This window comes from Silurus aristotelis, assembly GCF_946808225.1.
Source record: "Silurus aristotelis genome assembly, chromosome: 14".
NCBI classification, from domain to species: Eukaryota; Metazoa; Chordata; class Actinopteri; order Siluriformes; family Siluridae; genus Silurus; species Silurus aristotelis.
Window position 1 is genome coordinate 20,069,022 of NC_139587.1, and position 18,779 is coordinate 20,087,800.

General features: G+C 35.9%; 1 protein-coding gene across 2 annotated transcripts; it reads right to left on the reverse strand.

The window, feature by feature from the left end:
• Positions 1–1,009: 1,009 nt before the first annotated feature.
• Positions 1,010–8,987, reverse strand: stard15 (StAR-related lipid transfer (START) domain containing 15). Of its 2 annotated transcripts, none has more exons than XM_083561738.1 (6): positions 8,430–8,987; positions 6,033–6,180; positions 5,369–5,472; positions 4,789–4,906; positions 3,500–3,552; positions 1,010–2,632 (listed from the first exon to the last, which is right to left on the reverse strand). In XM_083561738.1, the coding sequence occupies exons 1-6, from the start codon at positions 8,574–8,576 to the stop codon at positions 2,414–2,416; spliced, it is 789 nt and encodes a 262-aa protein (XP_083417864.1). In that variant the 5' UTR covers positions 8,577–8,987; the 3' UTR covers positions 1,010–2,413. The 2 variants fall into 2 exon arrangements, with proteins under 2 accessions (XP_083417864.1, XP_083417865.1); XM_083561739.1 differs by lacking the exon at positions 8,430–8,987 and adding an exon at positions 6,462–6,588.
• Positions 8,988–18,779: the final 9,792 nt, after the last annotated feature.

The window sequence follows — 18,779 nt, forward strand, 5'->3', positions numbered from 1 at the left end:
TATCTGTTTTTAAAACAAGTGTTTCGGTTTGTCCAATATGCTGTCTACACCCTGAAACATTTTAATTATGCTTGTTTTAAAATATTTAGGATTCCTGGACCCACTGTCTTGGCAGTATGTTTGTTCTTCTAGTGGGGAGTCAGTGGTTAATTACTGGGCTGGTGTCACATTTGGCAGGGTTAGAATGATGAAACGAGAAAATATTTCATCTCAAACAAAAGATAATAGTCAGGACCTGGTGTTAGCTCCTGAAAACTAAAGAGCAAGAGCTACTCTTCTCACTCATCCTATTTCAGTGACAGTATAAATTTAATATGGATTAGTTGAGCCATAAACAAAGCTGTAGAGCTAGTTGGCAATCTACAAGATTTTCAATGAAATCTGATAGTTGGTAGTCTGTTGAACACAGAGTACAGGTGAGGAGGTAAACAAGCTGGCGAGACCAAAAGACTAAAGGACTAAGGAGTCTAAAGTTTCTTTGGTTTGAGATTAAGCAAGGGCTAAATCCCACTGGCTCCACAATCAGCATTGTAACAGAAAACCATCATGCCAAAGTGAAAATAGACCAAAGTCAACGAAGGGAGTTTAAGCTAATAACTCAATTTCATTATAAAATAAAGAATATAAACTTGAGTCCTTTGTGACAGTTTTGGTCTTAAATAAATATTGAAAGAAATATACTGTTCAGCTTAAAAATAGAAGATTTGAACAATCACATTTAGAATTAATATTATATTATTGCACTGTCATCATTATCCTTTGCTAGGATTTACATTTCCATCAAATTATGAATACTGGCAAACTTAGCCACCTGGAGCTTAAGTATACATATACTTAATTATTATTTTTTTTTTTTTAAACAAACAAAAAAAACTGTAAAGTATGCCTGTACTGGCCAGGCATCATATATTCTTAGCAATCAGTTTAATAGTATCGGACATATAGCCTCTTTTCTCTGAAAAAAATTAAGAGAAGACTGATAAAGTTGGAAAAAGACAGTCACAAAGAATTCAATCTTGTAATGTACTGTAATTCAAATAATTGCTATGAACAAATTTGTATGAATTTGTCTAAACATCACAAATTCAACTGGATGTCAACAATGAGAATCATTGCATTGCATCACAGTCATAGGAAATACACTTTATTTAAGAAAATAGATTACTTTAAAATAGGATATGAAGAAACTTATAAATGCTGTAAAAGTAACAGAAGTGTGTTGTGAGAAATCAGAGGCCTGACTTGTGCAGTTTCCTTCCCTGCAGAACAATCTGACTGATGCAGGCAGGAACTGCTCCAAATGGGAAGCAGGAAGTGTGGGAGACAATGGAGAGTTTGAGGAGTGGTGGCCAGCTGTAGACTTTTGGATGGAAGAGTGGAGGCAGGCACAGGCCTCCCTTTCTTGCCAAGTAGAGGAGAAAAAGAAAATCAAATTCTCTTTGGGTTAATGTTTCACACAAATTTCAAAAGTACTAGTCAGTCTCAACATTCTTTGTAAATCGCAATAAAATAATAAAAAATGAAGAGGCTAAAAGTCTGGATCAGACTGCAATATTACCTCAAAACAATACAACTTTTCAAAGGCTACCAAACCATATATGGTTTTTTAGATGTAAACAGTATATGCAAAAACATTTACAGTAAAAACTATATTTAAGCAGGCCTGGCTCGTGATGTGTGAGTCTTATAGAAAGCATGTACGCTCCAGTCTAATTTGAGACCATGGAACATTTACACAGATGCAGACAATCATTCCCAAAGTACAAGATAAAGATGTTTATTCATATATGAATAGGAAAAAGTGACCATGGAGATACAAACACACCTAATGTAAGTTTGAGAAAAGTAAACAGAACTTCTTATTAATTAATTAATTTATTTATTTTTTACAACTCCTGAGATCTTATTGATGCATAGGTAAAGATACTGAAGTGAAAATCCCTGCAGCCAGCCACAGAGTTCTGGAGAACTCTCACTTCCTGCAGGTTGAGTGTAAATGCCCAGATGAAACCAGTACTGGAAATGTGACATTTCACAGTCATTGAATTGAGAAAAAGACCGGACTGTTTATGGAGCCATAAAACACACGAGACTCACATAAGAAGCAACTGAAAAAGCATTGAAATTGTAGCCCAAACATTAAATTTTACCTGCAATAATGTGCCAATTTGTTTGTGTTCATGTATAAATATGTAAGGGAGCTCATTTTAATATGTGCAATTCTAATAAAAATCTGACTGGTAGTGCAAACAGTCACAATCATTATTATGTCAAAAACCTTGAAAGGAGCACCATTATGGTCATCGGAAATGCATAGCAAAGCATGCATAAGATGCAGCTGAAAACTAATAAGTCATACTCTGTAGAACAATTCCTCACACATACATGCACGCTCATGTAAGAGTCTGGGGGTTTAGGTCTCCTCATCTTCACTGTGCTGCTGGATCTTTTCCTCATTTAGACCACTCTCGTCGATGTTCTCCAGTGAATCTGCTCTCTGCACAGTGAGCTCAGAAGCACTCATGCATGGCAGCGTGTTTTGCTCTGGGTACATCCATGGCTTCAGGTTAGGGTCATGCTTCCTTTTCCACTCAGGGTACTTCAGGCATGCTTTGTAGATCTTCCTCATGGCCTATGGAGCAACAAAGATCTTTGTTACTCAAAGGAATTTCTGGCAAAATTTTATATTTCTTAGTCTCAAGGGTCATTAAAGGTCATCTGCTCTAGAAGACTAAAAACTAAAAGTAACTAATACTAAAATTGTGGGCAGTATTGACTATTTAAAGTGAGTGCAAAACAATTTTGTATGGATCACCCAAATTAAAAGACTAATTGTAGTGTCATGTGTGTGTGATTATATATATATATATATATATATATATATATATATATATATATATATATATATATATATATATACACACACACACACACACACACACACACACACACGTGACATAAATTATATAAGAATATTTTTAAAAATAGGCTAAAATCACTTAAAATCTCATACTAATTTTAATTAGTATAATATAACTTAGATAAGTCTATAAATGATAAATAGATAATTACTATTATACTTATATATTTTTTTTTCCTATGGGCAAAAGAACTGCAGAAGATGTATGTATGTGTATATGAGAGAGAGAGAGAGAGAGAGAGAGAGAGAGAGAGAGAGAGAGAGAGAGAGAGAGAGAGAGAGGCATACATATATATTTTATAGGTGAAAACATAAAAAAAAAGTTTAATGTGGTTGCGGTTTATGACCACTAGAGGACAGCAAAGGACCATAGCAACCCGTTCTTGAAAATATACTGCTTATTCGTTTCCATTTTAAAAGATCTTACATACTAAATAATTGCCTTTATAAGTATCAGTATGTTTAATACCTCAATGTTGCATTTCTTGTACTTTGTGCAAATGTAATTCTAGTTATTATAGTTCTCTTTAATAATCCTCTCTGAGTATACAGTCACAGAAGTGTGTTAAAATACTTTACCTTTGGTCCCACAAACTGAGACACTCTGTTTACTACCCATTTAGGTAAGGAACCTGTAATGGTAAAAAAAAAAAAAAATATTCCTCTGTTTAGATATATACTAAGACTTTTTAGGTAATACATTTCAACTTACCCTAACATATACTAGCATATACAGTCTCCTCAAATAGTATTGGACCACCTCTGAAGGCTGGATTTGTTGTTAAAAAGGGCCAACCCACGAAGAGTTGCCTATAGAAAAAGCAAGCCATTTTGAAGCTGAGAAAAGCGGGAAAGTGATCAAAGCCATTGCAAAAGCATTGGAAATAGCAAATACAACAAACCACTGGTGTATCAACTCCCACATATCAAAAAAGTCAGCCAAGGACAAAAGCAGCAGTTGATGATGAACACTGATAACTTGAAGAACAACCCTAAAACGTCACCAATAACAGAGCAGGGGTGAAGGTATCACAATTCACAATCAAAAAAAAGAAAAGTTTGAGAACAGAAATATAGAGGCCATATGACAAGAAGCAAACCTCTTATCAGTAGAAAATCAGAAGATTGGAATTCACAAAGAAATACAGATGAGCCCAAAGAATTCTGTGGAAATAAATTCCTCTACCAAGGAAAACTCATGACTGAATAAATTCAGTCATGAAATTACTGAAACATTCGGTCTGAGAATTAACAGAGAAATGAAGTCAGTATCATTTGGAAGAAAAGTATCATTTACCCACAACAAAGGACTTCATAAAGGGAAAAAAGGTTTAAGAGGCCAAGTCAATCACCAGGCCTTAACCATTTCACAACAGTCTGCCACAAAAAGTGCCATGTTTGAAGTTTTAAATATCAGAAAATGAAAGGTAATTATGCTCTATTCCTCTTTTGATCCCAAACCTAAATGTCTTCTCTATGACGCAAAAACAAAAAGAATGTCCTTGCCGTTCCAATACTACGGCACTCATAATACAGTGGGGACTGAATATGCTTTTGGGCCAAGAAACTCAACACTACTTATGCAATCTCTTCTTTGTGTATAATTCAAACTGTAAAAGTCTTAATGTGCAAGTGCAGCACAAGGCCATATCATGTAACACATTTGTAGTGTACACAATGTTTAAACCTTGATTAATAAAAAGGTTATGCGAACAACATGGAGCATTTCTAAACTTTACCCAGCTATGGTGTTTCATGTAAACATTTCATGCATGACAAAACTTCCCTGTACTGTTACAGGAAATGCAATGGTTCACATTTACAGTTTTTTTAAAGAACACAGTTTGAAGCACATGAAAAACACTAACCTCTTGGATCTACTTGTGTCAAGTAGTAAAGAGTACAACAGTTTGCGCCGTTGGACTGGATCAAGTATCCGGTGAGTAAAGACACGGCTCGGACATAGTCTTTCTTTGGTGGGTATTTCTGAAACGGGGAAACAGAATGGAAACTAAAGCCCCCCCTTTAGAAATGTCTGAAAGACTTCAAGATAACCTAATATCACTGGTCAGTATCAAAACAACAATTACACCAACAAAGATTAATTGACTACATGTTTAATTTAACCTGGCTGCATAATTCATTCGTGTGACAACAAAAAATAAGACAAAAAAAAAAAAAAAAAAAAAACATTTACAGGACACAGACGGGTTACTTATTAATTAAGATACAGGGATCGGATCACCCGACTATTTACTCAATAGCTCGGACTTTTCCCACTGGCCAGGGCGGGCTTCTTCTGTTTCAGTCTACTCTAGGCCTAGACAGCTGTACTACAGTACATGCCAGTTTGCACAATACACAACACTGTAACTCTGACTCTGCCAAACACATTTATAAAGAGAAAACATCTGTACTGCTTCCAGACTGGAGAACATGCTGACATACCGGGTGTTTGACCGAATAGTTGATTATCAAGTAGTCTTTGCCTAGAGGAAGCCATGAACGCATGGTGACAAAATCCCTGTTCTTCAGTGGACTCGGGCATTTCCCTTTAAACAGAAAAGACATGATTAAATATTTTAAAACTGATGTAAAATCAAGTGTGGCTCCAGAATTAGCCTTGAATATGAATTACTTTGAAATCTGCATTTTGAGACACTAAACCAACATATCTAGATTTGTCCAATCTATACAATAGTCTAAAAAATAAAACTGTCTACAGCTAAATTTGCCAGTTTATCTCACACTGTGTGGTACTTTAAAAATTATGTAGAGCTATTCATAATATTTATGTAGAGTAATTATAACTCTTACACAATTTATTATTCATCAGCCCTTTAAAGCTGTACAGTTTACTGAATGGAAGTCAGACAAAGCACAATTGAGTTATAGCAAGTTTCAGCCATTAAACTGTCCACTGCTACTACTAACGTGTTCCAAGTCCACGATTTGTATTCTTTCCTTTGCATCAAGGCCAGGATAATAGGTTAAACTAATTTATGAATGTTTTATTGAGCCACTGAGCAGGCAAGTGAGCCAATGAGTAGGCAAATATAGAACAGGAGTAAATAGAAGAGTAAAAAGGAAAGTAAATACTGTGATGACTCACATGAGTAATATCCTACATCTGCATTGACTGTCAGTCTTGCAATATCAAAGGTGTCGATCATGTTGGTGTCCCATTTCTTCCGGTAGCTTGTGTCATGCAAGACATCATACAATGTTTCGGCACAGACGTCTTTGCACACAATTCTCATCTAGAAAAAAAGAAAAGATTCACAGAGAAATCTCTATTTGTGTTTTTTTGGTTTTCACTCTTCCACTGGTTTTGTGCTAGTCTTGAATTTGGGCCATACATCTGTAATGGTTTAGCAAATCATTCCAATAAATGTCTAAAGACCTGAGTTACAGTATGAACTAATAACGCCAAGAGAAAAGACCTTGACTATGTTAAAGCATAGCTGGTTTGAGAGTATTCATTTCTATTTTGTGCTGAATGAAGCCTATCTATTCTAAACTCACCTCTATTATTCCTTACCCTGGTTTCTGAAGAGCTGTCAGTCATGTAAGACTTTGAGAGTGTTGAGTGCAATCTGATCAGATATTTTATGGGCCTGGAAGGCAAGTAACCATGTAACCTAATCGTCTCTACCCCTAACATCAGGTAAATAATTTATTTTACACCCCCTCTCGAACCCTAGTGTGAGCAGGCCATCCCCATTTCCACTGCCATCCACAACAAGCTCTATTTGCTCTCTATGAATTAAATGTCGTCAAAGCCTTCAGCACGTAAATTATTCACAGTGAGGAGCACTTCAGTGCTCCGGAAAGACAAATGAATTATTAATAAGGATCCATCATCTTTTAATTTTTTCCTTCTTTTTTTGGTTGTACTGTCACTTTTGTCAGTAGTTGCCACATTGCATGTGACTCGACTGCCATCATAAGGTCAGCAGGTCTGCAAGCCAAAAAAAAAAAAAAAAGTCTGAGACGTGTAAACCAACAGGAGGGAATCAGGTTTCCTCATTCGAGCCTGCCGTTACCACGGTTTTCCACTCTTAATTTTTCAACGCGTCTCACAGGTACAGATGAGCCTTTCTTCTGTGATAATGTGGCACGAGCTGAATCAGTCAAGCCCGACCTGTTTGCATATGTATGCACTGAACTTTGTTTTTCCCTTGTTAATGGACCATGAACATGAATGTTCGTTTGTCACATTTTCAGTAAGAAAACCATTTTGGATCACTGCTGAGGAAATATAAAGTCTTAAACCAGAACATGAGAACATACAAAAAAAAAGGCTAATTATAGTGTGTCTGACAATCCCATTATCTCACCTGACAATCTCATTAACTTTCCATCTCATCATTCTGACACAGGATACAGATCTTAACCTAGAGTCCCAAACACAGCCTTTTCACCTGCATCAGTTAGATTGGAAAGGCTTTACAGACGAAGGATCTTTTTTATAAATATGAATATTTTACACTGTATTCTAACACAAAATAATATCGTAGAGGAAACTAAGCATGCATTGCTGAACACAGATTTGAGTTCTTATCATTTACATTGTTGGTATCTCTTTGGATCTAAATGCAAAGCTCATTAAACAGTTCAATGCTTACTTATAAAGGTTTTCTTACTAAGTCAATGTCTTGCTGTTGTCTAATCATAGTGAACCAGAACGCGACCATGCTATTTTATGGTCTTTTATGGTCGTTTTATCCACGTTCTTAATCGTCTCTCCAGGAATCACCTTCTGCATGTCTGAATTCATCCAATTCAACAGCCACGTACTTATTTAAGTGTCAAACAAAATGGGGTCCAATTTAATTAGGAGGTGGTCTGAAAACAAGATGTTTATAGGTTCACTGTGGGCAGGGGAACTATAGTTGTTCCTTTTTCTCAGTACATGGCATGCTGCTTATTAAAAAGAATGGGGAACTTAACTGTAAATTGGCATTCGTGCACTGAAATCTGGTTAAGAGATGAGACACAGGGAATGATAAATGTTGTAAAAGGTACAACTGTTTCAGATCATGAAGTAGCTATTTTTGGGCATGCGTACAACGAACAAAGCAGTCCCATGGTTAAATCCACCTCCTGATTTGCTGAAAAGACACATCGGATAGATGTGTGTAGCCAAAAAAACACAACAAAAAACTGCTTATACCAAAGTATTGATTATTTATAAATCTTTCCTGGGCACTGATGAAAACATTAAGTCTAACCATTAATGAACATAAATTAAATATCTATTCGAAAGATCTTGATATACTGTAGCCTCGTACCATCTGGTGCACTTAAAATGTTTTGCATAATATCTAACAAAGATGTTCGATATTAACAAAATAACATCTATAAAACGTAAAACAGAAGACATGCGGTATTTGAGGCGCTGTTGTTTTACGCATTATGAAAAGGAAACGCTATGTACGCATCTGTACACGCTATGGACTCCGCAATGCAGGGTTACCCAGAAGCCCACGCGTTTTCAAGCACTTGCCTTAAGTTTTTGCACCGTCTTGGTCTCCTCGTCTCGGCACCACACCGTCACTCCGGCTTTGTTGTAGCGCTGGGTCCAGCTCTCGTCGCTTTCACACTGCTCCTTGAAAGACGCGAAATCTGCGTCGTCCGGAATTTGCACCGGCATCCTGCCGACCAGCACTACCGCGTCCCCAGCCGTGCGACGAAATCAACCGGAAACTGCACTTTTTCTCATAAAGCACCGTCTTCTAGCACTCCTGCGTCGGTTCAGGCCGATCAATGAGCCCTCTGGGTTAATTCCTTGCTGCTTCGGCACGAGTAGAAAACGAATGGCCGCTTTCAGGCTTCTTCATTTAAATGGAGAGGAAGTGCTGAGAAACGGCGTGCGGAAGCTCCGACAGGTGCGTTAACACGTAGCAGGTGCACTCCAGCATCCGCGCTCTTCCTAACGCGAGCGGGCGGGCGGTGTTTTAAAGGCGCGGCATCGCGTTACCCCGCATCCCCGCTCATTTTACGTGGGACAGACAGCCTTTATGGACTCGTTTATTCAGACCTGGTATCGGGTGTCACGATTGTCAATTCAAAGCCGTTTTTCTTCCGTGAATGTTTTTGTTACGCTTCAGCGCGGATCTGGCTGTTTAAAAGACCCTGTTCTTACTGTGTCAGATAGTTTTCTGGGTGTGATGGATTTCTTTCCCACTGTGCATATTAAAAACACTGGATTTGTGCCTTGTCCATATTCAAATGTGAACAAAACAAATCTTGATTCTACCAGGTGAAGCATGAAACCCTTTTGGTTTTGATTTTTGCATTACAATCTAAATGGAAAAGCATTTCTTTTTTCACAGGGTTTATTTCCCACCCAAGTTTCGGGGGCTTGAGTTCATATTTTACACAATAAATATGTTAATGAATAAAAGACAGTAGGTGACGATGCTGAGATTTTCATTGGGGTGGACAGGATTAGAAACGAGTTTATTAGAGGGACAGCGCATGTAGGACGTTGTGGAGACAAAGTGAGGGAGATGGTTTGGACATGTGCAGAGGAGGGATTGAGGTATATCGGTAGAAGTATGCTGAGGATGGAGACGCCAGGAAGGAGGAAAAGAGGAAGGTCAAGGAGGAGGTTTATGAATGTGGTGAAGGAAGACATGCGGGTAGTTGGTTTGAAAGAGGCAGATGTAGAGGACAGGGGGATATGGAGACGGATAATACGCTTTGGCGACCCCTAACGGTAGCAGCCGAAAGAGGAAACAGATGTGAACTCAAAAAAGTTCAAATGAATGAGAAAACGTGATCATTTTCACATCCCTATATATAAATAAAAACACGGACAGACATTTCTTTCTCTTTTGATGAGTATGTTTGACAGCTAATATGAGATCTAAATTTGCTATTTCAGAAAATTTGAATATTAAGACCAATAAAAGAACAGAAATGTTGAACTACTGAAAAGTAGAAACAATACACTCAACACTTGGTCTGGGCTCCCTTTGCATGAATTACTGCAAATGTGGTGTGGCATGGATTCAATCAGTCTGTGGCACTGCTAAGGTGTTATAGAAGCCTAGGTTGCTCTGATCACGGCCTTGGTCATTGGGTCTGGTGTCCCGCATCTTCCTCTTAACAATGGTATTAGTACTTTTGGTCGTGTGCGCAGGTGCTAAGTCCTGCTGGAAAATGAAATCAGCATCCCCATAAAGGTGGTCTGCAGAGGGAAGCATGAAGTGCTCTAAAACTTCCTGATAGACAGTTGTGCTGACTTTGGACCTGATAAAGCACAGTGGACCAACACCAGCAGATGACATGACTCTGCAAACCACCACTGACTGTGCAAACTTTATACTGTACCTCAAGCAACTTGGATTCTGTGCCTCTTCTCTCCTCTTTCAGAATCTAGGATATTGGTTTCCAAATTAAATGCAACATTTACTTTCATCTGAAAAGAGGGTTTTGGCCCACTGTGCAACAGTCCAGTCCTTTCTGTCCTTAGCGCAGGTAAGACACCTCTGACGTTGTCTGAGTGGTTCGACAAGGAATGCGACAGTTGTCTGTGCGTGGTGACTCTTGAAGCACTGACTCCAGCTGCACAGCTACCACATTTGTTTCCTTCCATTCCACTTTCCATTAATGCGCTTGGATACAGCACTCTGTAAATAGTCAGCTTCTTTAGCAATGACCTTTTGTGTATTACCCTCCCTGTGCAGGGTGTCAATGATCAGCTTATTGACAATTGTCATTTCTGCAGTCTTTCCCCATGATTGTGTAGCCTGAACCTGTCTGAGACACCATTTAAAGGCTCAGGAAACCTTTCCAGGTGTTTTAAGTTAATTAGCTGATTAGAGTGCGGCACCACGAGTCTCCAATATTGAACTTTTTCACAATATTCAAATTATCTGAGATACTAAATTTTGGATTTTTATTAGCTGTAAGCTATAATCATAAAAATTCAAAGAACTAATCACTCAAAATATATCAGTCTGTGTAATGAATCTATATAATAAGTTTAACTTTTTGAATTTATTTGCTGAAATTAATAAAAAAAAAATATATATATATATATATATATATATATATATATATATATATGATTTTGATCCTGAGCTTAGATTACTGTCTGGGTGGTATTTATCTTGTTCTTCTTTTGTCCATGTGTTCTCAGGTTTCTTTCCTCCTCTCAAAACCATGTTAGTAGACACAGTATTTTGCTAATATGGACACCTGACTATCTCAATCAGCTTGGAAGACATCCGGTTTCAAAACTATACACGTCAATATAAAGTTGCTTCAGCATCACTCCTTTTTGCAATTTAAAATTGCCATTCGAATTTATCTTAACAGTGTTTAATGTGGTTATGGTCAGAGCTCTGTGCAGGCCAGTGGAAGTTCTCCAAACCACATTTCAAATTCCATTTAAAATTTTATTTGTCATATACACATTCATACAGAGTACGACATGCAGTGAAATGCTTTTTTTGACTGTCCAACATTTAAACATGAAAAATAGAAATAGAATAGAAGGCTAAAAATAAAGTAAATAAATAAAAAAAAGTATAAGAAAAATATATCATTTATATATTTGTCAAACCATGTGTTTATGGAGCTTGATTTGTGTACAAGGGTACAGTCATACTAGAACAAGAAAGGGCTGCCACAGAGTTGGATACATGCAATTGTCTAAAATGCCTTTGGATGTTGATGCATTACAATTGGCACTGGAGCTAGGGGGCCCAACATCAAATAAAAAAAAAAGCCTCAGACTATTATCCTTTGTCCACCAAGCTATACGGTTGAAACTGTGCATTTCAACAGGTAGTGTTATGCCAAACTCAAATTTGTCCATCCAAATGCAAGGTATTGAAGTGTGATTCATCACTCCAGAGATCATATTTGGACTGCTCCAGAGTCCAGAGGCTTCAACCACAACATTTGGCATTGTGCATAGAGATCCTAGGTTTGTGTGCAGCTGCTCGGCCATGGAAAATTTATTTCATTATTCATAACGCACAGTTCTTGTGCTAATGTTGCTACCAGAGGCAGTTTGGAACTCTCTAGTGAGTGATGCAACAGAGGAAAAGCATTTTTTTTAACTATACCTGCTGCAGCACTCAATGGTCTCGCTCTTTGCAATTGCATTGTGTAGCACTTCATTATTCAGCTGTTATTCCTCATTGATGATTCCATTTCACAATAATAGCACTTACTTACTGGCAAGTTACAAATTTCAAAAACTGACATAGGTTTCAAACAGTGCTATTTGAAAAGTCACCAAGCTCTTCACTATGAGCCAGGCTATAGCAAATGTTTGTCCGAGGAGATTTTATAGTTATGTGCCGAATTTTCTGTATCTCTTAGCAATGGGTGTAGCTGAAACACTTTATAATCAGGAAGGATCTCAATGAGCTTTTTGCGAAAAACAAATAAGTGAATTGCCCAATGGTCTAAATAATGTCCAGCATATTTCTGGCCCAGATAGTGATTACTAAATATGCACTAATAATTTGAGAGGAATCCAGGAAGTAGCTGTGGGGTTTGTAAGTAAGAATAATGGATCTAAATAAATACTGAATTAGAAAGTTTATAGAAACAAGGCATTTTAGCTGTCCAAGTAGAGCACACAGATGGCATCTTTTACAGTTTTATTAATGAGGTAGTGGCCATACAGACAAAATATTCTATACTTGCGACATAGTTTTTTCACATAGATTCCTGTAAATGACAATTACATTTTAATGATAAGTGTCATATACTCTGACAGGGCATACTATAATTTGTGACGGGGTTGTCAGATGCTATTCTAAAAGTGTATTGTATTCTAATAGTAGCACACCTTGAACTGTTTTTCCTCTTATACCATTTTTACCATTTCAGGTTACTCTGTAAATAGTCAGGTTTAATGTTGTAGAAAGTCCATGGAACAAGTTAGTACCTGTTATTGTGTGTTATTGTGGAACAGATACAGATATAAAAGCTCTCCTCTCCAGGAACCAAAAAAGTATGTATTTATAAGCATAAACATTTCAACATTTCACTTTATTGTAGCCTTAAGACTTTAAGAATTAAATCACAAATATAAGAAATATTTGTATGTATGTACAAGATTTTTCAGAACAGGGCTTTCGGTTCAGTACACGTGTATCGAATGCAATCCTTTTCCCCATTTGGAACAAACGCAACTTTGTCTAAGTCTAATTTATTATTAAACTTGAAAGCTTACACAACAATGCTAGGGTATTAAGAAGAACCCAGAGTTAGCGCAGTGTCACTGTGGCTACTCACTCTGTACCGGAAACAAGATTTATTTTGCGCATGCATGAAAACCGCAAGAATCAATAGCACTAGCTTTAGCCACTAGCCACTTCCTGGTTTGCGGCTAATGTTAGCGCTTTGGATTATTTAGGATTTTATGTCTAGCTTCAAGGATTTCTCTTAAAAGGAGAAAATCCTGACAATTGTGCATATCGAGGTAGTGAATGAATGAGAGATAGAAGGATTGAAGACATCTGTTAAAGTATGCTAAAATAAGCTAAACAATTAAGTATATCATATCTTTAGAACATTAAATATTAAACACAAACACACACACACTTACATACACATCTGTATTACCCAAATGGGGTCAAATTACCCAAATGTATACTATTTGTTGAATATAATCTTTCCATTTATTAAATTTTATTTAATCAATTAAATTTGTGCCAATTTAATGTATTACTCAATTTAATAAATATAATTAAAAGTGTAGTGCATTAATTTTATTTTTTATTATAAAATATTATTTGATATATCATTTACCAAGCAATTTTATTTCATGTAAACCGTTCAAATGGTAATGATCCCAAATGTTAATAAACTACATTGATATAAAACTACAAGCAATTTTATGTTTAGCATTTCTTCCTCCTAACCATACCGAAATTTAACCGAATCGTGACTTTCTACTATCCTTATCAGAGAAATATTGTATAGCTCATCTGCCTGGGGCGAGTTAGTTGTGGATCTACAAACTCCACCTGCATAATGTCAAACAAGTTGTAGTGACAGGGATGTTTATGGGCTTTCCAATTTGCTATGACTCTGTAGATGTTTCCACTCAAGAGTTGTTTAACAATGTTAAGAGCTTGAGGAAGATCCTTTACATTACAGTGAATACAAATTCCTATGTGAACTCATTGTAAAAGCAACATTAGCATCATTTATGTTTTGAACTTGATTTATTTAACCTTTATATGTCCATGTATTGAATATAGTTTCTGCAAATTATTTTTTTCTCCCTGTGAAATAGAAACTTTTTTTTCTTCACCTATTTCTGTTGATGCTCACAACATTCCTTTTCTTTTTTTTTTTGCTTACTTTTGCAAGTAAAAGAGAAATCATGACTTGGATATATGTGCTTGAAGAATATTACTGTAACATATTAGAAGCTGGAACCACTGCAAGAGTCATGCTGTTATATACAATTAATCACGATTTAATCACGATATAATCACAGGAATTTAATAGTGTTGTGGCATAGGAATTGCTCACCAGCTTGGAAGACAGAAAGAGATTAAATTAACCAGAAATAAAGACTGGATTCTTCAAATATTTAAATTATAGTACATTACTAATAGACTGTTAAATCTATTTAACAGATACTAGATTAGATTACCTTTGCAGCTGTGATATTGGCAATGGCAACAGACAATCAACAAACAGTGAGAATTATGCAATGATAAAGCAAGGATCAAAAAGTTGAGGATATATTATACTGTACTCATAGACAACAATGTATATTTTTCACAGTTTTTGAAAAAAACTGCATGCTTTCTTTTTTGTATGAGTTATTGTGGTTGCATATTGCATACTTTTTGAAAGCAAACAAAAAAAGGACCAGAATAATGTGCACTCAATCATATCTTTACATTTACAGTAATCTCCCGCTTTACCGCGGTTCAAATCTCGCACCCCCGATTTATCGCAAAATTCTATTTGCCACATAACTAATTTGTTTTGCTGTTTTTCCCTGGTCTTTTGATAGCACAATAGACCAAAAAACTTGCTTTATTAATTTGCTTTACTATTTATTAAGAAATACAAATATATATATATATATATATATATATATATATATATATATATATATATATATATATATATATATAAAATTACTGTATTCTTGCAAATGTTTTCTGTGTGTGTTTAAAGTGTGTGGGATGATGATTTATGACTTAACAATAAATAAAAATGTTAAAAAAGCATTTTTGGTGTGCCGCCTGTTTATCGCGGTTTTTCGTTTATCGCGGGTGGTTTTGGAACGTTACCACTGCGATAAACAGGGGATTACTGTATACATTTGGCATAAAGTTTCATAGCAAACGGTCTTTGAATTTGATTCTGTGGAAAAATAATAATTAAAATGATAAAATCACAAAATAGGATAGTAATCATATATAATGTTTAAAGGCTGATATTACAATATTAATTCCCTAATTTTGTAGTCTAGCTAGTGAAAAAAGAAACTCCTTTATTAATTCTAGGTATATAAATCATTTCCATATCAATAATAATAGTGAAAAATTATGTTATTATTTTAAGACAATCTTTGACTTTATAAAAAAAACTAATTGTTAAAGATTTTTATAAAACATTCTAAATAAGCAATAATTTACAAGATAAAAGCATGCAATGAAGAAAATACTGTATTGACACATGGTTTAAACATTGAAGTGACTGACTTTTGGTATTTAAAATTAATTTTTTTGCTATATTTCATTTGTTGAATCTTGTAAATGAAACATGTGGTGAAACTAAAGCAACCCAAACAACCACTTTTTTACACTATTTATATGGTGGAAGTTAATGGCCTATTTGGATTGATTTATTTTCCTGATACAGCAATCCCTCGCCTATTGCCTGGGTTACGTTCGGTATCTTAGGCTTTATAAACCGTCCCGACACTCTTATAAACTTTACCTCTGCTCTTAAACATGTTTAATATGCTTAAACCTACGTAATTTTAACATAAAAATTCTATATGGGTACTCACCAGTGAAGTAACAACTTGAATGATGGAGATGATGATGGATTAAGTGTGCAGTAATAATGATGATGAAGGTGATGATGATGAAATGAATGTACTGCATACCCAAGAAGAGCATTACAGCTCTTCTGTAAGCTTAATTTTTTGGGCTAGAATATGCTTATTTTACAGCAAAAATTTTAATAACTCCACAATACTACCTACAGTAAATACAGTTCCATGTAAAAACCCTCAATACAGTGAGACCGTTAAAGCTGAACCGCGATGCGGTGACGGATTATTGTATTGGTATACCTTCCTAAAATCAGGCTTGTGTCTTCTTGTAATTAAATCTACTGCCACCTTCTGGTTTTGTGATTTTTGTTCCTTTCAAACTAGCATATATCCTACAGATGTGCTGGCCGTCACCTGTCAAAGAAAACGTTGAAGAAAACATGAAGCATCAGAAGGCAATCCTCAACATCTTTTCTTCATTGTTGAATTAGTATGTCAAGACCCAAGAAAATTGTTTTTATTTAATATCTGGAATACCAATTAACAATTCAATGGCTGCTTAGTTTAAAGTAACAGGCCTTTGCATTCATTTGTTTTGATGTTACCTCAAGTCATTTACACTAGTAACCTGATCTCATGTCAGCCACAAAGTCCACTATTTACACTTTTTTGTTTTTGTTTTTACGAAGCACTGTTTACGCTGCTTTGTACACCTGTTTAAAGAAGACATAACACAACCTATAGTCCCTTGGGATTCACACAGTCACATTTTGAAACTCACAACCAAGTAACACCTGCCTTCCACACTTTGCCATCTGCAGTCCAGAGCCATTGTTCCAAGTGATGAGCTCATGTTAACAAGAAAAAAAAAAAAACATTTGAGTGATCATTTGTTGTACCACTGTAAAACTGTATCTCATAACTCACCTAGAAAACTGTCTGTGTATGCATTACATCTGATAATGGATTGTATTAAAAGGTACTTCTTGACTGCCAGATGCAAGGGTTAGGATAAACACAGACGATAAATGGGATGACTGTGTTCATGAAAAATGCTTTAAAAAAAAAAGGGACATCTCATGATGTCTATTCAAAGAATTTATCTTATGTACAAATCCAACTGTTTTGGTTTTGCAGAATTTCCAGATATGGTTGCCTGATTTTTGATTATTCAACACACTGTACCCCTTAAGCACAAATGTTTTAAGTGCTGTAAAGGATCCACCATTATAATTTATTTAATATTGTCCTAATGCTGCATTTTGGTAATGTAAATCATTCTTTGGCTCAAATTTACATATAATTGGATGCAGGAAGTAATGATACATAGTTAAGGAGACCTCTATTACCTTTCAGGAGAGAGTAAAATCCTTAAATGTAACCAGTCTTCTAATCCATATGGCTGTGAGAAATAGAAAAGTCAGTATTCAGCACATATTTAAAGTGCCACTTATAGAAAATTCAATTATACTCATTTTAGTATAATTTCTGAGAATTGACAGGTGAGGTGGAGGAAATGGTCATAGCCTTCTTGTGCTTGAAACATTTAAAAAATACAAAATAAAAAAGGAATGTGGGCTTCCATGGCTGGAGCTGAGTTAAACATTAAACATAGGGCCCCATGGTAACGTCTGTTGGACATGGCTGTAAAAAACTAATAGGAGAACCAGACCTCAACAGGGTAACATCATATTTCATCTCTGACCTGGAAAAACAAATAAGAAATCTAAGAGACCAAGTAGACCAATTATCAGTTTACTATTACTTTGAGTCCCATTTACTAAAGACAAAAGGCTGATTCATGGGTTTTTAACTCTATGTAATAGAATAATATATTTGGGGTGTGGAAATAGGAAATTCTTTGGGTTCTTTCTTTGATTATTGGTTTTCCCTTTTAACTTTTAAAAGGGTAAATATAATAAGGGACACTAAAAGAGACAGTGCACACACGGAAAGCTTTTAAAGGCAGTTTTACAAGACATTCTTTGGCTGTATTAGGAGACATTGTGGCATCCCTATTGTCTGGAAGCACATGGACTGGCTGTAATTGGTGTAGATTGCACTTCTTTCTTCATATTGGGTGAAGAGGAAAGAGCCCTAATGCTGTTCGGTATGAACTTTAAATTGTCAACGTGGCACACATGTGCATCCCAGGAGTTTAGCACCATGCAGCATCCTGGGATCATGCCAGGTTTTTCTTCTTTCTGCACTCATTCAACAAGCGACTTAATAATCTTTGAATGAACTGGATAGAGGAATGGAAAGGCCCTTGATTTTAAGGGATATCTACTGGACCTCACATTTTTGGATATCTTTTGGACTTCACTTTTGAGGAAGGAGAACCCCAGAAGAAAATACTATACTACTAACAGACCATTATGAAGGTACAGAGGGACAAAAGGAAAGGCCTTGTGTCACTACTGTTTTAGATGTATATGTTAACCCTTGCATTTGTAGAAATTCATTGGAAAGAAACAAAAACAAATAATCCAGACCTGGCATGTGTATATGTCTAAAATTTCATGTTCAATTTAAACCCACCCCCTTTTTAAGGTATGTTTTAGTTTCTTTGGCAGTTTCTTCTCAACAGACAAATGCTTTGTGGTTGACTAAAGCAACATTCATTTAATTATAAGTTTCTAAGCGAGCCTCTTGAGTGAATGTATTGGGTTACAGCAGGGGATTTGTGGGCTGTTTTGGGGCATGCACAAGGTGAAGACTTTAATGTTATACCATGTGGTATTTAAAATTTTTGGCATGACTAAAAGAAAAATCAAGGGAAAAATGTAATTCAGTTTCTTTAATGTGATCCAACTGGGTATGAAGTCAATTATCTAAACAATAAATAATAGA

Bases quoted from the DNA above. Each gene is read 5' to 3' on its own strand.
- stard15 (XM_083561738.1), bottom strand. From the start codon at position 8,576: ATGCCGGTGCAAATTCCGGACGACGCAGATTTCGCGTCTTTCAAGGAG. The intron at 4,907-5,368 runs GTATGTCAGCAT...TCCCCGTTTCAG, and splicing joins ACTATTCGGTCAAACACCCG to AAATACCCACCAAAGAAAGA. The intron at 2,633-3,499 runs GTAAAGTATTTT...GTTGCTCCATAG, and splicing joins CTCAGTTTGTGGGACCAAAG to GCCATGAGGAAGATCTACAA.